This window comes from Drosophila yakuba, chromosome 3R, assembly GCF_016746365.2.
Source record: "Drosophila yakuba strain Tai18E2 chromosome 3R, Prin_Dyak_Tai18E2_2.1, whole genome shotgun sequence".
Classification (NCBI taxonomy): domain Eukaryota; kingdom Metazoa; phylum Arthropoda; class Insecta; order Diptera; family Drosophilidae; genus Drosophila; species Drosophila yakuba.
In genome coordinates, this window is record NC_052530.2 from 27,941,139 (window position 1) to 27,966,843 (window position 25,705).

At 39.3% G+C, this 25,705-nt stretch overlaps 1 protein-coding gene and 1 long non-coding RNA gene across 4 annotated transcripts; one reads left to right on the forward strand and one right to left on the reverse strand.

The window, feature by feature from the left end:
- Window positions 1–123: 123 nt before the first annotated feature.
- On the forward strand, window positions 124–25,668 carry LOC6538693 (protein CREBRF homolog). Of its 3 annotated transcripts, none has more exons than XM_015193491.3 (6): window positions 124–282; window positions 6,471–6,520; window positions 20,041–22,134; window positions 22,198–22,453; window positions 22,516–22,641; window positions 22,703–25,668. In XM_015193491.3, the coding sequence occupies exons 3-6, from the start codon at window positions 20,146–20,148 to the stop codon at window positions 22,810–22,812; spliced, it is 2,481 nt and encodes an 826-aa protein (XP_015048977.1). In that variant the 5' UTR covers window positions 124–282; window positions 6,471–6,520; window positions 20,041–20,145; the 3' UTR covers window positions 22,813–25,668. The 3 variants fall into 3 exon arrangements, with proteins under 3 accessions (XP_015048977.1, XP_039232740.1, XP_002099212.1); XM_039376806.2 differs by lacking the exon at window positions 124–282 and adding an exon at window positions 5,632–5,786; XM_002099176.4 differs by lacking the exons at window positions 124–282; window positions 6,471–6,520 and adding an exon at window positions 10,527–11,859.
- LOC26535109 lies at window positions 2,381–5,424 on the reverse strand. The gene is made up of 3 exons (XR_005561825.2): window positions 3,811–5,424; window positions 3,680–3,750; window positions 2,381–3,614 (listed from the first exon to the last, which is right to left on the reverse strand). It is a non-coding gene; the product is annotated as an uncharacterized LOC26535109 (long non-coding RNA).
- Window positions 25,669–25,705: the final 37 nt, after the last annotated feature.

Consider the following 25,705-nt stretch of genomic DNA (forward strand, 5'->3'; position numbering starts at 1 on the left):
AATAATTAGTTTCCTACAGAAGTCAAATTTTTGAACTGCCCGCCAATTTGCCGCCAAATCGGCGTGCCATTTGCAACACTGGTCGCCAGCGCGATACAACCCTGTGTGTAGAATAGCGGAACAAAAGCGAATGCTAAATAGTCTTCATCTACACCTGCGACCTGCTCGTCGCTCCCAAGAAACCGTTTTAAAACCACGATATAAATCGTGTAACTGGTGAAAACTCATTGCAATTATCAAGTTTAAAGTGTGCCGCACATTTTGGCTCTAAAATCAGACAGGGTAAGTGACGTCATCTGCTAGATAGAAGCATTCTAAAATTTTTGCTTTGTAAGCAATAGAGTATCATTGTATACATATGTATGTGTGTATGTAAATGGTTCTGCTTTTGGTTTGCTTTGTTGCTGCTTTCGTTACAGCGAACAAAGCGTAACAAACTGAGTATGTGTGAGCTAATGGGACGCTAGTGTGTGTGTGTGAGTGTGTTGCCCCGCCCCCAACAATTAGCATAAAACGCTCTTAACCACAACAAAAACAGAACAGACGTGTTGTTGCTTGCATTTGTGGATTGGGATTTTGGTGGTTTTCCTTTTTTCAGCTGCTTAGGCTGCCCTTCGCCTTCAGCCGCAATTGTCGGTCAGCCGATGAAAAACCAGTTTGTTTGTTTGTTTGTTGGCTTGTATGTAGCTGCTGCTGCTGCTGATTGTTGTGATTTTGTTGTTGCTGCTGGTGCTGCTGCACTGCAATTTGCGTGGCGCGAAATTGGCGCCAAAAGCTTTCCAGCTGCAGAAACGTGTGGAAATGCTGAAATGTGTACCAATCCAATCAGGCATTTGGCGCATGCACGCGCCTGTCGTTCGCTGCAGCTTCCATCTCGCTCGCTCACGGCGCGATGCAAATACCGCAATCAGCGTTCGCTCTGTCTCTTTCCCGTTGACACACATACACACTTCCGCACATCGCATTCATTCATGACACTGCTATTTACTCCCCCTCGCTCTCTCTCCCTCGTCCTCTGCCCCGCAGCGTTCTCCTCCTCGATTCCTTGTGTGCCATTTCGTGGTCTGTTTTCATTTCGCTTCACTTTGAATTAATTGCAATTCCTTAGATTATTATTTTTGCACTCTAACAAAGAGCCGTTCGACTGCTTCTTTGTTTGCAAATGAAAATTTAGCTTATTTACACTATCATAAATTTAATTTTTGTTAGCAATTTCCATAATTTTCAGTTTCTATTTCCTTTTAGCAATCCAGTGCTAATTTTATCAATTATGTGCCTTTGATATAAATAAATAATTGAGTGCGCTGGTTTCTATGAGTTTATTTATTATAATAGTTATTTGTTGTAGTGCAACTAAAGTTCTTCATACATTTAACTAGTTTTTAGTTATTTCTTTTTGACTACAGATAATATTTGAAGCGATGGAAATTGATAGTTCCTAAATCAGAATTTTTCTAAGTTAAGGGTGCTATAAGTTTCTGTTTTTGAAACGTTTGTATATTTTGCTTTTGACCATGAAAAGTTCCTTCAACTTCGAGCACTTTATGTTGAATGTTTTGTGCATCAGATGGCTAAGATCAGTGCTTGGCCTTCTTCCCCCCCAAAAAAGGGGGGAAAACCAGAAGCTTAAGGCGTAGACACCACAAAGGAACCTTCGCTGGTCCAAAAGCAACCCCCAGACCAGCTCAACCCTTGTCCTTGGCACTTCCTTGTGCATTTCCTTGGCTTTTTCCTCACGATTGGGGTGCTTCCAAGGACCCAGTGACATGACATTGTAATGGCTTAGAAATTTACACGCATCCCATGCTGAGTACGTGTGTTCCAGCACCCCTTACAATCCACAGATTGATCCTCCCCCTTGGACTTTACTTGGAAACCGAGGGGTTGGTTAGCGTCCTGCACTGCGAAAAATTATATATGTGTTTGAAACTAATACATTTACTTAGCTTAATAATTTCGCTTTAACAGGATATAAATCTGTAACTAAATTTCTTAATAGATGTTACATAAAATCAAAATATAAATTGTAAGAAATTAGATATTTTTAAGAAGCCTTTTTATCATAACTCGGCCAAAAATGTTCGCACAGCTAAAATTTTGATTGTTTTTTGCAGCTTAATATCCAAATTAACGACCCATATCACTTTCCAGTTCATTTCAGGAAATTAAAAATTTAATGATTTTTTGCGTTTTTTAAAAGGGGTACCATCATTAAATTTTGCCAAAAATTCAAAAAAAAAATTTTTTAAATTTCAATGAAAATTGATTTGGAATGTTATTACGAGTTTATCGAGATAAGAAATTTTATTTTTCGACAATATTTTTGGTACATTTTTTTTTCCAAAAATATTCTGGAAATTATGACAAAAAAAAATTATGGTAGTATATAAATAAAAAAATTGATACTTACGAATAGCAAAAGTATGCAATATTTTAGACTAACAAACGCAATCGCTGAAACAATCGATGGTTATGTTTAAATAAATATCTGATTAGGCTTGTACACATTTTTTGCAGTGTGGAAATTTGGCACAGTGATTCGGGTTCTTTAAAGCGTTTTTTAATTCCTCTACATGCTGGAACAACATTGGGCGAAGTTATTCAAATTCCCTTTGTTCGAAACCCTGTTGAATGGAAAGGGGATTTCAATTCGGTTGCTTCGATGGAATTTCCTCGGCACCACGTGTTCCAATTCTGGGATTCCCAGTGACTCATTCGCTGGGATTGTTGCTAGGGAAGCTTCTGAGTGGAGGAACTTCAGCTTCTGAGTGGAGGAACTCCAGTTTCTGAGTGGAGGAACTCCAGTTGAAGCTGGCTTTTCGATCCTGGATCTTCCAACCAGTTTTTCAATGGGAAAACTAGCGTACCTTCGACTTTATACTAATTCCTTAATTATTACTTTACCGACTTCAAGCTGCTCGAGAAACAGGAAAGAGGGAAAGTCCCCTAATACACCCCGCTAGGCCAACAAATAACCGGAGGAAAACAATGGAATTTTCATAATTTTCCTGGACCATCTGGTTTTCCCCCTGCTTAGCGAACCTTATCCTCTTAGAACAATGCCGTGTAAAAGCGCCCCGCTGGAAAAACCAGTTTCTCCGCTTTCTTTCGATCGGAAAACAGAAGGCGAACTCCTTGTAACCAGTTTTTGCTAATTTGTGCACACGTGCAAATCCTTGGACAAAGGATTCTCCATTGAGAGGAACTCGTTCCAGCCCCCCGCCCGAGGCATAAAGAAAATGGAAAGTGTTGGGTTCAAAACGCCGCCGGCCACTGACACAGGAAATTAAGGTTAATTCATCAAAATTTCCAAAAAGTTTTCTTCAAGAAGGTCCGGATGGGAAATGCACTTTTCTCGCATCATTTGTCATTCGTATAATTAGATGCTTGTTATGACATCGCCGGGTTCAGAGTGCGAAGCATCAAGTGGTGTCGAGATGAGTCAGCATTATGGGATCACTATATGAGAAAATTGGATAATTATAAATGGAAGTTTAAGCTGAGTTCAAGTGGCGTAGTCAAAGGATCTTACGGGATCAACTGGGAATCCTGGCAAAACAAGATCGCTCTGCAGACCAATACTTTTCTAATGTATGTACTTAAGTACATTCTTTCTATTTGTAGAAAAGCTACTATTAAGTGGAACAAATTCGAACCTACATATATACCACAAACTGACCTTAGATGATCCTCAATTGGGGAAATCCTTTACCAACACTTCCTCCACATACCCAGTTAAAACTCCAGCTTCTGTTCCAGTTTGGAACCATAAATCAAGATCCATTGTTCCGAAAAGATTGTTCTACTTACCGAACTGCTTACAGAACTTTGTAAGACAGACAATGGAGGGAATCCAGAACAGGACTCGCGAAGAAGACAACCCGCTGCCCTAGATAAGCATGAAAAGCATACCGAGACTCTTTTTATTTTCATCATTATTATTATTACTTGCCCGAATGCCAAATTTCAATTTCCAGTTTGCGCTCGAACAAAGCACATGGATCGGCATATGGATCAAAGGACATTAACTTGGGTGTTTTCGGGGGGGAATCCTTGCCAGCACTGGGAACAATATAGAATGGGAGATGGGAGCAGGACAATGATATCGTAGCGAGTTAACTACCCTTGGTAGTTAAAGTTATGCTACTTTTATGTTTTCCCAATTTTTCACGTTGGCAATAAAAACAGTTCCGATTCTATTCACTCCATCTTCAGGTTTGTTTTCTTAGTACCTTAGCTGCGCTTTCCCCTTCCGGATTTGCATGCATTTCAATAGAAATGTAAATAGCAAATTTTAATAATGATTGAAATGAGTTTTCCGTGGGGAAAAAGCAGTCGTATCGAAACGGAACCGAATGAATCGGATCTTCCGGCAGGGTAGCTGCAATCCATTATAAGAAACTGCATGCGGCAACCCACAGTTAAGTATGTAATTTTCTGCCATCCATATGCAGATTTGTAAGGACATAACCATTCAGGAGATGTTCGCAGTAAAAATGAAAATCCGAAGGGGGAAAAGGAGTGTACGAACTGCCACTGACATCGATGATTTATAAACTGTTTTTTAATCGCCTGCCGCGCTGCTTGTCGCCAATTTCCATAGCCATTTGAAATTCTCCTTCGGCAAACCATTTCAATCGATGTATATAATTGAGCGTTAAAGAGCGTGGAAAATGCAAATCGGGGGAAATGCCAAGAGGGGGAACGAAAGCGAAGAAATTAAGTGGAAAGTGACTTTTTAAACAGGCCAAACTGTACTTGTGCGGAATGAACTTAGTGGGAAATAAATATTTAAGGAGATAAAGGAAATCATTACAATAATGATACTAAAATAAGGCATTAAGAAGCATCTATAATGCAGCATTCGAAAAGCTGAAACTTCAATCATGCTTAACTCTTTTTCCAGTGAAACGTACGTAGTTTCACTTGAATTCCAATACACTCTACTAATGGACTGTCCATCAAATCGTTTTCGGGGAAATAAAAGTTGTTTTTCCTGCCCTAATAGCTCATAAAAATTGAAAGTTTTACTGTACTTAGTTTTTTTTTGGTGGATTTTCCATCCTTTTTTTCGCGTTGGCTTGCAGCACATCCGCGTTTTCCCCGGCATCTAAAATTCACTCACTCATTCATGGAAGGAAACTCCTTGCCGCCGGCGCTTTTCCACCCCGCGTCGTTTGCTGGCCAAACAAAAAGTTAAATCGTCTACGAAAAAATATATAGAAAAAGACGGAGAGCAGAGTCCTTCGATTTGGCACAGTATATGTGCATATATCCTTGGCTGTTCAGGGTTACTTTTCGGCGGTCTTTCCACCCCCCAGCGCACGAGACGGCGGTTATCTTCGCGTCTTCAGCCAGGATATTCCAGGACACCACCACCGCTCTGCTCTCCCGCATCTCGGCGCTTGGTTGGATGGTGGAGGGTTTGGCAACCTGAGCTGAGCTGAGCTGAGCTACTGATTCTGGTCGGACTCTGTTGGTATTCCGCCGCCAGAGGCTGACACAGTTATCGTGTGCAATCCGGACAGGTCGGTTGTGTTCCAGTCGCGTCCTCCGCGTTCCTCGTTCTTCGTTGTTGGTCCTTCGCGTCGCGTCGCGTTTTCCGGTTTGTTAGATATCCTTGCTTTTTTGTTGCCTAATCCTTAGGATCTTGGGATCGAGTTATTGGAGCATTGCTTCAAGTCGTAGTCTTCGCTTTCAACGATTTACTTACGCATCGTTTGTTCACGTTAATCGCATTTAGAGCCGTGTTTTTATAAGGAATTCCCAGCCGTTTTTAATCACAAGTAAGTGCACCGGGAAAACTATCTAACTTGTCTATTAAGATAATGGTATTGGTTGGTGGAACAATCTGATGGGTTTCAGTACTCTGCACCATGCCAATAATCCTTTATTGTCACTCCGTGTGGAAGTGGAGTAAATCTGTGTCGGTATCTGCCGCCTTCAACCTTGTCAGTAGTCAAAGTGCTATCCATTAATTGCGCCAGGCAGATAGCAGTCGGCAATTTATTTATCTGTCTATATATGCATATATATGCAGTATATATACAGATACAGATACGATCCATGTCTTGCTGCCTTGTTGCTAAACTGCAAATACGAGTACTTGCAGTCGACAGACAGAGTGCAACCATTTTTATATCTACTCGTCTGCAGTTCTCTTTGTTTCGCTTTGGATTTGTTATAATTTCAACAACTTCCGCATTGTCAAACATATAGCATGCATCCTATATATGCGAATATTCATATATATATTTCTATATATTGTGAGCTATCGCCGACGTCGTCTGCAATCATTGAACCGAACAGCGAAAAGTTATTAATACAGAAAACTAAATATTTCGCTATTCTCCATTAGTACTCACATACATATGTGCCTAACTCATTTTGCACTTTGTACTTTCCACGTATAAATGCAAATTACATTTGGCTTTGATATTTAAATTCGTGTTCTTTGTTTTCATTTGCAGGTTGGCATTTAGTGCACGGCATTTGAAAAATTGCTAAAGTAATTAGTGAGGTAAGTTTCGATGCTCTGATTTTTTGTGCTTTTTGAGTATGTTAATTATGGTACAAATTTGTAGCAAGTGCACACATAACTTTAGAGTATATAAACAGATATATCATTCTTTGACCACTTAATTTATTAATTTGATTATATTTAGACTTGAGCTTTGTCCATGGCTATTTATACTTTTCCTCGTGGGTGACGCGCTTATATTAGATAATGTCAGTGGCCAATCACGTTTCACCACAAAAACCAGAGAAGAAGATACAAAAATAATAATACAACCATGAGTAAGTGGCAACCGATTGGCCCTGAACTTGACTTGAGTTGGTCTTATGGAAAATAGAGTCAATGGTCGTGGGGGTTTTCTTCGTTTTTATTTTGTGCTTCTCTAGTATACAGTATACCGGCAAAATAAATGCTTAGTTCTGCTAAATGCGCTGTCAGTGTTATTTTTGTATATATTTTGTTATTATTTTTTATCAGCTCTTCGCGCACTTTGTTGCTGCTTTTGGGGCCAATGAACGTGTAGCTTGCAAATCAGCAAAAAAAAAAAAATATATAAAAAACGAGCTAAAAGGAAATGCGAAATAAATTGTTTATACAAGCTAGCAAATTGCTAAATGCTTTCCCCATCACATGCCGAGTGCATGTGAGCAAGCGTTCTATTTAAGCGTGTGGTGGCGGTATATAGCTCATCGAAAATCTGAAAAGTCTAGTCAAATCACGTTTAGCAAAATGGTGCGATTTCCTGGGGGAATAGGATTTACGGCTTAGCTTTTTGAATGATTCTTCCATTGAAAGAAGTTGTGACTGCCCTTTGACATCATCTACCAACTAATTTACTGAACGTTAGATCTTTAGTAAGACTCACTAGCAATCATTTGCATAAACTAAATATTTAATCATACTGTTATACAAATATATTTAGTTATTCTACCATTAATCAATAACAAAGTTTTCCAGGAACACTTTGTAATTCGAATCCCTTTGTTTGAACAGCAAATTATTAGCCCCCAAAATGGGGAGAAAGTGGAAAATTTCAGGGGGGTGGCCAAGAGAAAATGAGAAAACATATTGACACCCACACACGATTTCGATGACTGCGAGGGAGTGCAGAAATGGGCCATTGTTATTTAGCCCTAGAAATGAGGTGTTGCCTCGTCTGGCGCCCCTTGTGCCAATTTCCATTTGATAAACATAAACAAATCGATACGCGTCACAACAACGTCTCCGCTGTATGTAGATGTAGATGAGGATGTGGATGAGGATATGGATGTGGGTGTGGAAGTGGTTGTAGGGACGTGGGGATATCTGTAAGGACTGCATTAGTGTATAGACTAACGAGCTTTGTGTGCACACTCGCCGGCTAGCCCCCACAAATACCAAAAAAAAAAAAAAAAAAAAAATGAAAAAAATAAAAGTAACAGCAAAGAGAATAAACCAAAACCTTGGGGGTGGATTTTCCCGATTTTCCCTCCGCTGCGCTGGAAAATTACGACGCAGAAATGGTCGAGTTCGAGTTCGCATTCGGAAGGACATCTCTGCGATGGCCACTCGGTACGCCCACTTTTCGCCCACTGTCCTTGACAGTCTGCGGTTGGCATTTTTGTTGTGCTTCTGCTTATTCATAACAAAAACAACATCGGTTCGCGAGAAAGCCTTTCACCGGGAAGCTTAGCGAAAGGCTTAAACCAAAGCTCTGGGCGTTGCCAGATGGTCGGTGGGAAGAAAAAAAAGGGATACGCAGCCCCAAAAACCTAATTAATTAATTAGGGATTATTTATGCCCTGGCGTGCTTCCGAAATTGGGAAAACTCTACAGCAAACGGAAAACTCGCGCCTATGCATAAATAAGAGCGGATTGTGTGGGGAAACGCCCATTGAAATCGCCCACGAAGGACAACGCCCACAAAAGAAAAAGGAAGAAAAAAGATATTCAAGGTCCTTCGAAGCTTTGCACTGCCTTGAACTTCGGCGAAGGAAAAGCGAAAGTGAAAGTGGGGAGCTTCGATCCCATGGAACCCGAATCGCAAAGCCCACGCATCCCTAAAGTACTTATACATATATGTACATACATATATACATGCATTTCTATGTATCAAATCCCACTCGGTTGCGTAGGCGGCTTCGGGTATCGGGAATATATTTTGTAAATACTCAAATGCCGGCGCCCACGTCCTTGAAAATCAGTCCACACGCCTCCTTGAACGCGGATAAGCACAGTCGAGGCCACAAAAATAACACGTGGGTGGGTGATAAAATGAAATAAAAAGGTTGTGATATGAAAAGATAACGTAAAAGGATAATTTTGTATAAAGAATACAATAGCTATACATTTTGGGAATTACAAAAAGTTCAGAAGCTCAGCCTCACAATATATTTTTTTGAGAATATATTTTTTAAGAATATTTTTAAAGACGTCTATCTTATATTAAATCCATCTATGTATATTTAAAGCAATGGTTTTGATTGTTATCTAATATTATCTTGACCTCGTCTGTGTCGTGGTTGTTGAGGGTGTTAAACAGTGCGTGGGATCGGGCTGTTATCCTTGCTGCTCCCTACGCGTATCCTGGGGCAAGTTGGGTCGCCATTTCGCATTCAAGGACATGGTCGTGATTTTCTGCCACACCAGCTACACTGTATAAATAACAAATATACACAAGTATGTAACTTGGTGCGCCAGTTGGTTATTTTCCTCTCCTGTCCAGAATTTCCATTATGTGTCGCTAAAACTTAATTTAATTGAAATTGCAAACCCCACTGGTTGCCTGGCATTCTTAAGGAGTTTATCTTGTCATACCTATTATGAGATTTAAGTAGGTCCTTGAGAGTTACAGAAATAAATGCAGAATAGAATAGAATCCTTGAACAAATAAAACGGACAGTATATGGAGGAAATCACACAAGAGTTTGAATGGCAGTTCTGATTAAAGCAGAAATGGTAATTCAGGGAAATCAGTGATTTCCTGGTATGCTTTTATCAACAACTAAAATATAAACAAATAAGGATTTTATCAGAATTCAATATAAAATAAACAAAAACTCTAGCTGATAAATGCCGAGTAAAATATATCCGCTGAAGCTTCAGTTTTCCCCGTTTTTATTGCCAGCTAAGCTGTATCGTAATACTCTTTAATGGGGCGAATTGCATCAGCTGAAAGTATCCGTGAAGTTCGCAAGCAATCGATCCAAGAAATGAGATACAAAAGTATCTATAAGAATTCATATTCAGAATTTGAATTGATATGGCTGTTTTCGCGATCTCTTGATGGTTTTTGTTATAAACAAACTAATAAAGATCGTGTGCAAAAAAAAGTGCAACGTCAGCGAAGAAAAAACGCGCGCATTCTGCTTCTTTTTATTGCTTGCAAATTTTCCTTAATTCTGCATTGGCAACATCCCTATAGTATTTTGTATTTTGCGATTGTTGTAAACAAGTTTATTTTTACACTGGCGAAAAATAAAATCAAATCGAAATCAAAGCGCCAGACAATTTCATAACAAAAATTTGCATAAAAAAAGATTAAACGAAAACAACAACAACGGCGGCAAATGTGCAAGAAAAAGGGAAAACAAGCTGAAGTAAACAACGAAAGTGACGTCAAAATAGAGGGTGATAGGAAGAGGAAGCAAGAGAGAGAGGAAGAGTGAGAGAGTGGCGGCGAAGCTTTGTAAATGAATTTATTTAATAATCAAATGCAAAAAGCAGAAGAATAATAAAAACCAAAACAACAGACTGTACTCGAGCTTTTGTGTGCCGCCTCTTTCATTTCCACTCTTCTTGCTCTCTCTCTCCAAAATGGAAAAGTCGAAGTGAAAGAAGCAACAGACGTTGTTTAGGTGTGTGAGTGGGAGAGATGGTGGGGCATGCGCTCTCTCACAAGCTGTGCTACCCACACCGAAAGAAATAGTTAATATCAATTTGACAAAGTATAATTTCATTAAAAAAGTGGGAATTAAAAAAAGAATATATAGCTCTATTACAAAAATAGTTTTTTTATAATTGTGTAGAGACCGGTTTTTCTCGGTGTACTCTCTTCCAGCTGTACAATCAAAACAAAAGCGATTGGGGAGCTTTTGGCGCTCTGCTTTTCGGCTTTGTCGCCGAGCTTTGCACACTTTTTATCAATCGGTCAAGAACGTTTGACGAGCGCAGACCAACAAAAATAATCCAACAAAACGCTAAAGAGACTCCAGAATACAAAACCAGTGTATTGGGCGGCACATAAAAGCACACATGCACACACAAAGTGTTATAACCAAAATAAAAGAGAGAAGGAAAACAATTAAAGTGTACCGAGAAGATTAAAATAAATCCGAAAACCAAAAAACCAATAGGTTTGTCATAACAGAAACAAGTTTTTTGAATTAGCCGCATTTAACGAATCGAACTAGTTTCCGAGGCAACGATATAAAAAACTATACCAATTTGCATAAATAAATAAAGCAACAAACATAAACGCTGCCAAACTTGACGAATGCTTTGGAATTCGCCTACCGAATAATATAAACGTGTGTATCGGTGTGTGCGTATAATATATAAATTCTTATTAGAACCCCACACTCCAAAACAAAAAGAACAAAAATAAAAATACAAACGAGAGCGCAGAGAGAGCAAAAAGCCCCAAGCTCAGGCTCCGTTCTCTCTTCCATCGATCAGTTGTTCGCTTGCCGCTCAGCTGCTCGGTCGAAACTTGGGAAATCAACCGCAAAATTGACAACAATCCGAAGCGAATAAAGTAGCTGAAAGAGCAAACAAAGCTAATCAGAATTTGTTGTAAATTTTTGCCATTAATTTAGAAACGAGTTTCAACAAAAATTATTGAGTGCCAACCCGCAGTACCGCAGTACGGAATAATACAAATAGTAAATTACCAACGACTTTGTCGCCCCACTGATAAGATTTCTCCCCCTTATCAAAATTCGTGTATGTAGCAAACCGAGTGTTTGGTTTGGTGTGCTGTGCTTCGGATGAGATATACTACAAATGTGCTTCATTATAAATAAATTTTCGTCTTAATCGCCGCATGTGTGACCTAGTTAAAAAAACAACTCACACTCACGCATGAAATAACAATGAAATTTACATATAAACGTGGTCCGCACCATATGCATAATAATTAATAACGAAAAGCGAAACCGAGAATGTGGATGAGGAAAAATTAAACAAAAATACAATATCAATTAATTTGTAAACACCGCGAGAGGAATTTGTTTAAACCGTGTGCATTTAATTGAAAATCTTCGAGGAAGTAATTTAAAAACGCTTTTACAACAAATCAACACAGCAACTTTTTCTGGCTTGTTTATAGGCAACGGGGTGTAAAAACGAACAAAACAGATAAGGTGAGTTACGAATATACATAAATAGGTATATTAAAATTGTTTAAAGAACTTTTACACGACAAAGGAGAGGCACAATAAAGAAGTTTAATCCAAACATATAAGTTATGGGCTATCAAAATAATCTTGCTGTTCGATTTTTTCAATAAATACATAAGTATAAGATAAAAATTGTGTGGTACAAAACTTTTAACCTGAAAACCCTAAGATTACCGACAAACATCTATTGAATCGACTAATAATTTGATTTATGATCGTGTTTGAACTTACTGGTCCAAACAGTCGACAGAAACATTTGTAGTATTATAGGATCGCCATAAATCCCCAAAGTTCACAACTTTCTAATGCAGAGTAGTACAATTTGTAAGTAGAGCCCATATCGGTGCTCCCCCACTTTCCTAAGTCGACACACTGGTAATTTATGACCGCGGACCAATTAAAAAATTAACTTAAGTCTGCAAAGGGGCTCCATCCACACAGCCACATTCACACACCATATCCCCAACATAGAAACCGAAAACTTGAAAATCAAAATCTAGCCTGCCCTTTGAAATGTGAGAGCCATAGAGGCAAAAACAAAAATCTAAGCCAAACCAAAAACGAGTCAAACAAAACAACAACAATAGAAGAGCATAGTATAGCACATAAACCTATAAACATTCCGAGTATTATTTATGTATCGAGCACACTGTGTATAGGCGACTTGATAGCGGCTCAAGTTAAGCATTTCCTGTCGCGTCAACAGAATCTTTGGGGAATCAAAAGAGTCCCCAAGGGGCCATGGAATTCATTGGGATACAAAAATATGAATCTTGTCTTCATTCTTTTATTTTTTCGTTGTTTTTTTTATTCTTCTTTTCGAGAGTTCTATTTTTTCCCCATTTGTGCAAATAATCAAAGGCAAACACACACAGACACTTACTTACAAATGAAACAAAAAGGAAATCAACAGAAATTTTGCTGTGTTGTTTGGCAACAACAAATTAAATTGAAATTGATTTCAATTTGAATTTTTGTTCGCTCGGTTTGAGTTCAGTGTCAGTGCGAAAATTCAAGGTTGAAAACGGTTGACTTCGTACAAGAAATGAAATAAAACCAAAGCAATCCAAACAGCTTTAACACGTGAGAAGCAACCGCACAATAGTAGAGCCTAAAAAGCAGCCATATGTTGGTTAAAAAGTTGGGGGAAAAACAGTAGAAGAGAAACCCAAAAACAATCCAAATCCACTTACCCCCTATCTCGATTTGGAGCCAGTTTTTGAAGTTTTCTAGTCGCCCCAACATTACGTATACGACATGCGTCCAGCTGCTACATCAGTTAATTGGATGCTGAACTTTCTGTTTAGCAATCTTGCTCGATGGTTATAATACAACCAGTGACTCAAGAGTTAGTGTTTGCCGATAAGAGCCATAAAGTAGGCAGGCAGGTTTCATAAAATATATCAATAAAAATTCGCTGGAAAAATCGAAACACAGAAAGGCCTAAAAATATAAATTGGGGCAGAGCTAAGTGTGCTATGACTGATTAGAATGCTGATATTGCGTATGGTCGTATACTAACGGATTTACCAAAGGTCTTCCTTGAAGGTCAACAGTAAGGAAATACTAATAAATCTTGAACAAAATAAAAAATATACATTTTCTTTTGCTAATACATCTTGAATTGCTATAAATCCAGCTTGCTCTTTTAATTAAGATTTCAGAATTCACCCGCATAGAAATCACAAAGCTAGCAGTCAGTAAAAGTGTTTATCATAACTGGTTCTATTCAATTAGCATAAATATGCATATATCAATTAGCTGGTTACATATTATAGATGTCATAATCAATTTACATGTTGTCGAAAAAAGATTACAGATTATAGACATAGCTATTGTAGATGATCTATCAAACGGGTAATATTGCATCATGATCTCTTCACTTAAAACGAGCTTAGCTTTGCTTTCAATTTTATTGATTTGTTTGTATTTCAATCAATTTGTTTGAATCGGATTCTTACATATTAATATTTGTTCAAATTGCCGACTATATAGTCTATATACGGTCATTTGCTTTTGCTGGCCTGGCCTTCAACTTTCTTTGTTGCCGCCGTGCAGGAGATTTTTGTGATCTTTCCAGAGGTTGTTCCGCGGATGCGGCCATTAAGCAAACTTGTTTGCTTTTCTTTGAAATTTCTTTAGCAAAAATATTTAAACACACAGATCGGATATACATATTTATATCAATTGTTGTTGTCGCTGTCGTGTTGATTTTTTAAGTGCTCGTGAGTCATAAGTGTTTTGTTTTGTTTTGTTTTGTTTTACCCCTACTTTTTTGGGTCAGTTTTTTTTTTTTTTCAAAGGGACAAATCTTTTTATATAGCGTACAAATATCCCGAGCGGGGGCGTAAACTTCCTGAACCGAAATATGTTTTCATTTGCACGCTGAACCAAACATTCGTTGGCCATCTTTGTGTGCTGGTTTATCTCTTCATTCCGGGCTGCTCGATAAGATAGGTTCGCCATCCATGCCACCCCTAAAAACTGTTAGGGGATAGCTCTGAAAATTTGCAAGTGCCTGACCCATTGAGCGTGCCGCCTTATCAGTTGCCCATTGTCGTCTCTGCTGGCACGCGGCTGTTGGCTGATAAGAAACGGCAAAGTCGTCAAAAGCGGGACAGCTGACTGGCCAGACGCATCTGGAGAGGGTCTGGCTTCTTGCCACTCGATAAGGAGGCGCTCACGTGTTCCTGCCTCCTGCTCCTACTCCTCCTCGACTTGAGTCAGCGTCCTCGGAGGCGATTGTTCGAACCCTTTGCGAATGCATTTCTATTTGTCTAGCCGTCTACAGACGTATTGGTCTCGAAAGCCAAACACAGACTCAGTGGTCACGATTCCTATTGATTTCTATACGGCAAGAGTGGCGGTAGCATCTTGTGTTTGCCTAAGTATTCAGACAACTTGTGCTAATTTCTTTTTGTGCTGCTAAATCGATATAAATTGATTTTAATTATTTATCTATTAGCGAATCGGTGGGGAAGCAAACATCATACACTGTGTGTTTGATTGGTTGTCTTCGCAGGGGGTTTGTGGGTAACTGGCGATCATGGCACGGGAGTTGAGTACGTATTTTTGGAATTCCCATTGCTAAAGCATCGCACGGGGCACTTTGGAGTGTCAAATCAATCACCATATTTTTATAACAATTAGTAAGAACAACAAAGCATTAGCAAAACTTAACTTGCATTTGTTATCACGACTATGCCGCTGTAGGCTTTCCGCTTTGAGCCTTTCTACGCGATTCTCAAAGTTAAAGCTGAGGCACGTTGCAGTAAGTAACTTTTGTAAAAGTTTCCACTGGGTTTCAGAGTTCATGGGGGTTCAAACTTTTTTTAACCCTTCTATGCGATTCTCAAAGTCTTGGTTAAGCTATGGAAATTTAGTTTTACATGCAAATCGAAACGATTCTTATATACTAACCTAGATCTCTCACCTCCAACGGCTACATGTACTGTACATATATATTTGCACTTCCCTGAGTTCGCTGATCGATGCCTTGCCCCGCTCTTCCTCTTCCAATCAATACAACAATTTACAATTTGCGTCAGCTGTTTGTATAAGAAGTATTAATGTATAAAACGAAAAGCAAAACAAAAACCGAACGCGACAGAGCGTGTTATATCATCAATTGCCAGACATTCGCTATGCTATGCTAAACATTCCGGCATATGAATACTAAATAAACGCTAGAATCGAATGCCCGATACCTCACATTTGGGTACACTGAAAAAATCGATATATTTTAATTACAGATAGTTAAAAGTCAAGAACATTTCAACTAAGTTACTAATTCGATTGCTCCATTGTCTGGTTTTCACTAAATATATTAGTGTTATGACGTATGAATAACAATTTTTTTCAGTGCACCTATTTATTTTTATGTGCTTCCTACTAAACGAGGGCACTAAAAATAACTCGAAGGAACTTGCACTTGGCTCTGCGGCTACCTCAACATAAAATTGTTTATCATTGTGTGGGTGTGGGTGGCATTGTGTGTGTGTGTTTGGGTGCATGCAAAAATTGCGTGTTCCTAAAATTAGAGCAAAGTGTGAGCAACAACACAGAAACAAAGGTAGAAGTGACTTGCACAAAGTGCTAAACAAAGAAATTGCAATAGTTGTGGCGTATGCAGAACTTTCAAAAAGGGATTTAACTGTTAAAGTAAAGTAGATAAGATTAGGATGTATACAAAGATACAATCAATTAGTTTACAGAAGCCTTGAACATGGGTGGGTTAGGAAACCCATTTTACAGGGCTATTAAGTCCCCCTATGACTAAGCCACTGGGCAAAAGACTTTTGCCAGAAAGAAATGGAATATCAAAGCGAGAGAGAGAGACAGAGTGAGTGGGGAAAACTGCATGCAGTGAAAACATGTGACGCTCGATGACGAATGTTGACAACAACAAATCCGAAAGCGAAGAAAAGGGCAGAAGAATAAGTTATAGAGCACCTAGCCCCCAAAACACCCCCAAAACCCCCCGCATCATGGCATTGACCACTGCCACTGACCCGTTGATAATGCGGAACGGAAGTGCTCTCGATTAGCGGATCTCTCTCTCTCTTACTCTCTTAAGCCTTTGTGTTTAGTTTATTGTTTTTTTTTTTGAGCTATCTTGCGTTGCAATCTGAACTTATCATCACTATCACTCACTATGAAATACATATGTCTAATGCAGGCTTTAATCTGTTTCAATTTGTTACTAAATTCAGAGTGGGAAAACCAAGTTCAGAATTCAAAACAGTGATTTGCTGTATAGTTTATATTGCATCAGTTTGTGCGAGCCTTTTTTGATGATATCGATATCAGTGAAAACCAGTTCATAAAGATTTGGGACTAGCATAACATTTTATTACTCATACGTAAGTTGACAAATTTGGTCAAACGTGGCGTATGAGTAATTTGTTCCAGAACTTAAGTTCTTCCTTGATTTCGTATGAATTTCGTTCTTGGATTTTTCGGTTCCCCAAACTTGCAAATATACCCTCAGAACGCTCTACACTTTGAGATACATATGTACATATGTATGTACATATAGCGCAATCAACAAGCACATGAAATCCCACACTCACGCAAGCGTACACAAATCTAGTATAAATTCTGGCGAAATGTAAAAGCTTCCATTTTGTTATTGTAAGCCAGCGGCGGCAACAAAACTCGTCAGTCAGCCGCAAAGCTACAAAAAGCTTCACATTATATATTATCCACACAAGCCTATATAAATAACTAGACTCTACGAAGATGGCGACAAAAGCAAATAGACGGAAAACATATGTTGCTCAGAGTGTTGGTGAGAGCGAGTGAGCGAGAGAGCAGGAGAGCGCCCACGCTCTCACAAAAGCTTATTATTATTTACAAGCGTCGCGTTTTGTTTACAACTCTGCAGATTGCTTCCCTGTATGTGTGTGTGGGTGAGGCGAGTGGAAAACAAAGGCAACTCTGCGATAAATTATACATTCAAAACAAAATATAAAAAATAAACAGTTTTGACCTTGGGTTTGCTTAAATTTGTGCTCTCCGGCTCTCTTTCTTGCTCTATCTCTCTCTGTCACTTAATTTGTTGATAGCAAGCCACGCTAACAGTATTTTTTGCTCACTCAATATTAATTATTTTGTATTATTTCATATTGTGTTGAAATAATCTGGTTAGAACGATCCAAACATGTGTTCATAATATCGCTTAATTTCAATTTATTTGCGATTCTTTTTAATTTCATTTCCCTTTCGTTGTTCAGAATTAGTCACTAACGTGCACATTGGTCACGCCTCAAACTGGAGATTTGTACTTTACCCCCAGTGCTGGAATTACCTTCCAAATGCTCTTCACGTGCATCCCACTCGGTTTTAATTAGTTTACTTTGCCAGCGGACAAGATACAGTAGGTACTCCCCAAGTAAGACATCGCGAACTTCTCAAATAGAGCTAGTAACTTATAAATTATTCTACTTATTGTGCTTAATCATATACACTCGCTTATCTGCCTCCAATGTCAGATGCTTTGGATCAGATGTTCGGCCATTTGCCCCCTTTTTCACTGGCGGCGTTTCTTTGCCCACCAAACATTTCGCGTTCATTAGCTCGCTGTGTCGGTGTGCGTGGGGAATTTTTTAATGATATTATTCCTATATAGAAATGTCTGTTTATCTTTCATTGTGCGCTCTTCCAATGTTTGCTTGTCTTCTTCACTTTTTCGTACGATTCCACTTGGGGCTTTTTTGTTTCTTCATTTTTTCGGCAGTCAATGTGTAATAAATTCTTTTTTATTCGCCCCTTTGCGTCTATTTCCATGTTTGATACTCGGTTTGAAGTGTATATATATATGAATATATATGTACATATATAATATATAAGCGCCCCATTCGGGTTTTTTGGTTCCTATGTTTTGGTGTTTGGTCGGTTCTCTCAGCGTTTTTTTTTTATTGTTTGGCCTTCAGTGCGTTCAGCTACCTTTGACGAATATTAAACAATTTCAAGAGGAAATAGCAATAATGTAAAGCAGCCAGAGATACAAGCATATCACTTAGCAAAAGTAGCATTTGGTCTGGAGCTTGAGTTTCTGTTTGCCTTGTATATCGAGAGGTTCCACCACCCCCAACCCCCCTTTTGCCAACCAAGCGAACACATAGTGTGACCTTCACATCTTGGGACCGGGCATTACAAAGTTCAACTCGAAACCGCCTCATTGGCAAATGTAAAACGGGGGACCTTATCATCCGGAATGTGCTCACTTATCGACTGTAATGGGTGAAAGATAAGCCAATCAGGGGGATCACAATCACAATGGTGTTTGTTCTGGGTATTATACGATATGGTATTGAATAATACGGGTAGCACTCTTAAATAATACAGCACTACTTTTAAATCTAAAATAGATTTGATAACCTTAAGCGGTAGTTCAGGGTTACTGAGTAGGCAAAAAACCAGCTTCTTCAATACCTTCTCACCTTCAATGAAAATGCACCTCATCAAGGCCATTTCCACGAATTTTCCACAATGCACGGCGCAAATTGTACCAAATCCCTTATACTAGATGCAGTTTTCTTTCCTGATTTATGAACATTAAATGGAAAACGAGAATGTTGTATTTTCATGTGTAAACAAACTAATTAATATTTATTATCGAGCCACCAAATGGAAAACAATAGTCAATCCGGTTCCGCCCCTGAGGCCTTTCACCTGACCAAGAAGTGGTGTTGTGGACTGAAAGAATCGAATCAAACCCGAAATTGGCTTACTAATTTTGCAAAAACTTCGCCATTTCTTGTTTACCCCGCGATCCAGTATTGTTTTGAAATTTTTTTCTTATACTTCTGGCACTTCTATTCGTTGTTTTGATGGACAAAACAAAACTGTTGATGATTTCTCTGCCATTTTGCTTTCAAATTTTTGTTGTTCACCAAATCGGTTGAAAGTATAGTATAGGTTGTCGGGAGGGGAAAAGAGGGGATCAGGCCTATTATTGTTTTTTTTTCTACATTTCGGCTCGCCTTAAAATCAGCGATAAACATGACAATAACAAACTTTAAATAGTGTTGAGTTGCCTTTCGGATTTGCAAACTCTTCGGACTGCAAGAGATTACGTTTATCTGCTTAGTTTTCAGTGGTATACGAAGTTGTTTTGATTTCAGTTTATAAGCCAAAGGGATAAGATAACGATATGATGAATAGGGAAAGTTACAGTACTAAGAAAAAACGACTAACTTAATTTAATCTTATCATGGTTGCTTAATTTACTTTAGCACCCCTGAGCATTCGTCGTCATAATTAACGTAGCATAGCTTGTATATATTTATTTACTTATTTAATCAATTCAATCACGTGTTGGTGCCGCCAACTTATGGACACGTGAGCCCATCAATTATAATCTGGTCTTGGGTTGCAGCTTTATGTAGTTTTGGTTCCGGCTAGATAACAGCTGCATGGGGTGCTTAGCATAAATGCCACCACCAACGGAATTGGGCTGAACTTAAAATGCTCCATTGGAAAACCAGTAACCAGTCAATGAGATTGGAAGTGAGAATGCTGGCTACCGCCAAGGTTGTCTGGTCATTATTAAAGTCATAATATATTCGTTTAATGAGCTGACGTCTCTGTTTTCAATGCAACTGGTCTGATTCGCATTCCCATTTGTCTACCTACTTTCAGATACTACAATATAACGCCGGGCCTGGGCGCCCATCTAGAGAAGGAGAGAGAGGAAGAAGTAGCAGCTATAATCCTAGATCACAGCGGGACTGCCCGCGAGATACAATGACAGAGAATCAGCTGTATCCCATGTCATCGGAGTTCTTTGACACCGGCTCGAACAGCAGCAACAACACACTCAAATACGATCTGTATTCCCTGGGCTCCACCGTTGTGGGGGCGGCCCTGCCCACGTTGACCATCAACACGGGCTATGGCAGCAGCAGCATCAACAGCAACAATAACAACACTAATAACAACAACAACAATAACAACAGCAGTAGTCACAGCAGCAGCAGTAGCAGCAACTGCTCCACCAGCACCACAAATACCTGTAATGTAATGCTAAGTACAACGGCCATAACAATACCACGCAGTAGCAACCACAACCAGATCCATCATCATCCGTATCAGCAGTCAGATTTGCAGACACCACGCCATCATCCCAGTCCACTACACACCTTGCCCAGCATGACCCACCAGCAAAATCAGCTTCAGCAGCAGCAACAGCAACACCACAACCAACAGCAGCAGCAGCAGCAACAGGAGCAGCTGCAGCAATCGCATTTGGCACTGGGTGAGCTTTCGGACTTCGGGCTGGATGCCCTGGATGCCGCTTCGCTGTCGCCCACCCTGCTGCAGGATGTGAGCCTGAGTGCCGTTTCTCCCCTAAGCTCCACACTGTACAATGGCAACACCAGTGGAGCAGGCAGCAGCAACGGCTTAGGATCCGGCAGTGGTGGCTACTTCACGCCCGACATGTCGCACAGCCTCAGTCTGAATGTGGTCAGTGAGCAGGTACTGCTGCAGGAAGCCGCTACCACGAATGAGTTGCTCTACGAGATGACACCCAATTCGAATGCCATGTGGAGTGATATCAGCAGTGCCATTATCCATACCAAACACGAGCCATTCAGCCTGGACGATGACTACATCTTTCCCAACGATAAGGCCGAAATCCAGGCGGCCGATCTGTCTGATCTAAATGGTGGCGATTTCCTGGATGTGATCGGAAACATAGAGGATTTCTTGCCGCAGACCACAGTCACTCAAAGTGTCAATTTCCTATTGTCGCCGCAAGCCCAAGGACAGGATGCCCTGGTGGCACCGCCCATGGAACTTTTGCAACAGCAACAACAGAATCACCAGCAGCTGCAGGTTGGCAGTCTGCCGCAGTTGCAAACGCTGCTCACGCTATCCCAGCAACAGCAGTCGAACAGTTCCTCCACTAGTCCGTATGAGATCTATCACAGTACGCCCCAAAAGCCGCAGCAGCAGCAGCAGCTGTCCGCCAGCTTCTCGCCCGGCAGTCAGGCATCCCAATCGCCATTGACCCCACCGCCACCACCGCACGCCAATCGACCCCAATACCAGATGGTTAAGTCGCGCAACATGCAGGAATTGATTAAGAAGGGCTTTCCCATGTCCTCGCCGCCAGAGCGCTCGATCCTAAGTCAATCTGCCGCCCTGAGTCCGGGTGGTAGCAGTGGTTTTGGCAGCTCGGCTTCTGGCAATAGTACAACTACCAGTAATCAGACATCCGGATCAGCCGTGCGCAAATCATTTGGCTACCAGAGCGCCGTGGAGAACTCCCAGCTGAGTCGCCTGAGCTCATCGGCTCCCACGCACTTGGGATTGGAGCACATCTGGATGCGACGTGAGCCACGACAGCATTTACTCTCAACCGGCTCGCTGGCCGAGGCCGAGAGCTTCTCATCGCTGAGCACGGGCAGTGTCTTGTCCCCGGATGGCATTGACTTCTCGCAGGACGATGAGGATGACAATTCGAGTGAGAACAGCGATGACTACAACGATTTCAGCAGCGACAATGGACTCTCTGGGGATGAAGATGAAACGCGTACCTCGACACCAAACCATTTGTCCAGTAGCAAGGGCAAGGAGCGATTCTTCTGGCAGTACAATGTGCAGGCCAAAGGACCCAAGGGAAAGAGACTGGTCTTTCAATCGAAGCTCGAGGATCCTCATGTGCTGAACGAGGTGACAGACCCCGTCTTCAGTCCAACTTGCTCCGTGCGAGGCATTAAGGTGTACAAGGTAAACTCAATTGTAATATATTTTACATTATTTGTACTAACTTTGCTTCTTTTCCCAAAACAGCACAGTGGCAAGGCCCGCAAGGGCGATGGTAACGATTTAACACCCAATGCCAGGAAGCTGCACAATATTGGCAAGGAATTGGACAAGCTAAGTCGCACCATCAACGACATGACGCCTGTTTCCGAGCTGCCATTCAATGTGCGCCCCAAGTCGCGCAAGGAGAAGAACAAGTTGGCCTCACGCGCCTGTCGTCTGAAGAAGAAGGCGCAGCACGAGGCCAATAAAATTAAGCTATTTGGCCTTGAAATTGAACACAGTAAGTTGGATGTGCAAGCTGTGGAATTACCATATAATAATCCTTCAATTTTCGTTTTGTAGAGCGCCTCATGAACGGTATAGCTGAGCTAAAGCAGGCCTTGGTCGTCAAGCATCGCACCAAGAACCTGGGCGAATCCACCGAGGAGGTGGATCAACAAATTGCACGCATTTACGCTACCGCCTCGTGTATGTATAATATATCCAACTATATTCAATTGAACTAATGTCATATTTATCCAATTTGCAGCTGGAATTCGCATTGCGGGTGGCTCAACCGATTTTGTGAACAAGGTGCTGGAGAACATGCGCGGAGGCATGCCAAATGGAGGACTCGAAGAGCTGCGTAAATCGTCGTAGACCAAACCAGGAAAAATGTAAAGCTAACGAACCGCCCATCAAGCTTAGTCTTAACAACAGCGCCAACTTTATACACACCACCAAAACAACTGAAACCCATTCTACGACAGGATGACAATTGGAATTGTGGAATGGAATCAGTCTAAAAACAGGAAACATTTTCTTGAGCTCGGAATTAGTCGAGAAAATTCTTTATTGAACCTCCTTCCCTCCTCAAAACACAACGTTCTGTTAAATTGTTCTCCTTAAGTGATATAATATTGATAACCAAGATATAACTGTGATTCAAAGAGCCTGGGCTTTATATGTTTTGTATGGCAGAAAATTGAAGAAAATATTTTTTACTTTTTCGCAACCACGCCGAAACCGGAAAGCCAGAGCCAAACAAACGTAAACAAAAAAAAAAAGAAGAAAATTCCTTTTGAAAATGCAACATTAACAAATAGAAAGAAACAAAACAAACACGTAAAGAAAGAGGCAACCACGAAACTGAAAAGAAAATGTGAAAAAATACAAAATTTCGTTTAGCCATTAAGTTTGTTAAGAAACGGAGTGTTAGACAAGCAAGTGAATTTTGTAGGGCTTTGCTACCAGTTTTACCTGCTTAACGAATAAGGGTAAACATTCATTTGATTGGATTGGAAGAATATATCGGGAATGCTAAGAATTAATGAAACATAAGTTAAATACAACTGCGATTTATCTGTTTAAGTTTTAAATGCTATATTAACGATGTATAATTTTGGTTCAATGTTTTAGTCATAGGTTTTTACATTTAACTCAATGTGGGGAGAGAGCTTTTATATAGATCATATGAACCTACATATTACATTTATCGGTTATAATGATTGTTTTGGCCCTCATCCAATATATATTTTATGGTCCTAGGTTGTCTTTTTTAAGTTTTCCATTTTGTTAATGAAAGTTTGATGGTTTCCAAATAAGAATGTTTTGCGAAACTTTATTAATTTACTTAAATGCTATAACTATATATACATATACATACATGCGTGGTGATATAATTTTAATTTTTCTTTTTATGCTTTTATTTCTTGATGTTAACTGTAGGATTCAATATGCTTGAACTCGACAACTGAGAATGAAATAATTTTAAGTTTTTCTATTATCCATACGATTTGCTTATGCTTATGAAATACCTTCAATATAAATTATAATTTATTAATTTTTAGGCACACATGAAAACATTTTCAAGGCTTCAGTTTTTATCTTTCACTTGCGGGCTACTCAAAAAAAACAAAAAAAAAAATATAAGAAAAAACACCAAACAAAAAAGTAATCCAACTTTGAGTTTTATTCTAATTTGCATTATCAAAATGAATACTTTTGCTCTGCTTCGATGCTAATTTTGTGATATTTGTATTCAAATTTTCTTTGTTGTGTAGTTCTTTTGGGCGGGATCCTCCTCTTTTGGGTTTTATTTTCAATTTAATATTTGTAGCCTTTCTTACTGCTATTTGTTGCTTAACGTGTTGTGTTCAATTGATATCAAAAGAATAAACTTTCGAAAGAAAAAAGTACATTCTAACTGAGGAAAGTGGAAAGAAAACGAGAATGAGTATGAGAACGAAAATACAAATTACAAAAGTGATTCAAGTTAAAAACTTAGAACTTAGGTACTCGTATCACCCACAGCGATGAACACGTGGACATAACAAATTGTAGTTGTTAACATAGGCTTAAACAAATATAATATAATAAAAACCGATAGAGCGCACATTCATTATACATCGATACGCAAAATTGGCCATCAGTTTTTACGGTTTTCAAATTCATGTCTTGGGATCGAACTCATTACATAAGTGATAAGAATTCAAAATTACAATTTAGAATTTTAGAAACAACCAGATATCCCACACACACACACACACACACACATACACACCCACACACAAAGTACAAGCGCAAGCAAAAATACAGATTATATATGATCGATCTATGCATATATCATAATTAAGTCAGGTTGCTTAGGTTTTAGGATGGCTTTGTGTAGAAAGTACAGAGTAAAGCAAACAGAATTCAAGGCGAAGCAGCATTGAAATAAGCACGACAGTTCCTCAGTGTTTAATATTGTATAAAAAACATATTAAATATATATATATATTTAAAACAAAACATGTATACCTAAATGTTACGGATATTGTAAATGTGTGTGCTTTATATAAATGTGCTTCAGAGAAAACAACTTTTATATACATAACGAAACTAAGCAAACTACCTCAAAACACGTTGGAAATGAAGTTCAAGTTTCATATTCGGTGGAGAAGCAAAAGAATTACAATTTGAAAGTAAATATAATTTATATAATAATATGAGAAAAAACCAAGAGCCTGATTCATGTGTCCATTTAAAGCATATATACATATATATATATATCTATAATAATAACAGTGCATAATTATGTATTTTCAAATTCTTAAAATTAGGTATAATACAAAAAAAATTCAAATTAGATAGTTGATGCGCTCGACGAAGCCACGAAGATCACACAACGAAAGTTCTTTTGGCAAGTGCATTACCAGAACCAAAAATCGAAAACAAAATAAAAAAGGTTTGAAGTGTCGAAGATGGATCAATTGAAACAATACCAGAATATTAATAAACAATTAAAAAAAAAAACCAAACAACTGTGTTGAAAATTGAAAATTTTGTATGCATACGCAATAAGCGAACATTAAAAAGAAGTGAAACATAACTATTATGTCTAAATAAACACACGTCAGATGTATGTACGTCAAAGGAAAACCATTGTCTATATATTACAACTACTAAATACATACCAAATTGAATACATATTGATGAAAAATAATAAATACTGGCGAAAGCAGAAAAACACAACATATATTCTTATTCTATTGGACACCAATGTCCACCT

Coding starts and splice junctions, on each gene's coding strand:
- LOC6538693 (XM_015193491.3), top strand. CDS start 20,146: ATGACAGAGAATCAGCTGTATCCCATGTCATCGGAGTTCTTTGACACC. Junction 22,135..22,197: donor GAGGCATTAAGGTGTACAAG/GTAAACTCAATT, acceptor TTCCCAAAACAG/CACAGTGGCAAGGCCCGCAA. Junction 22,454..22,515: donor TGGCCTTGAAATTGAACACA/GTAAGTTGGATG, acceptor TTCGTTTTGTAG/AGCGCCTCATGAACGGTATA.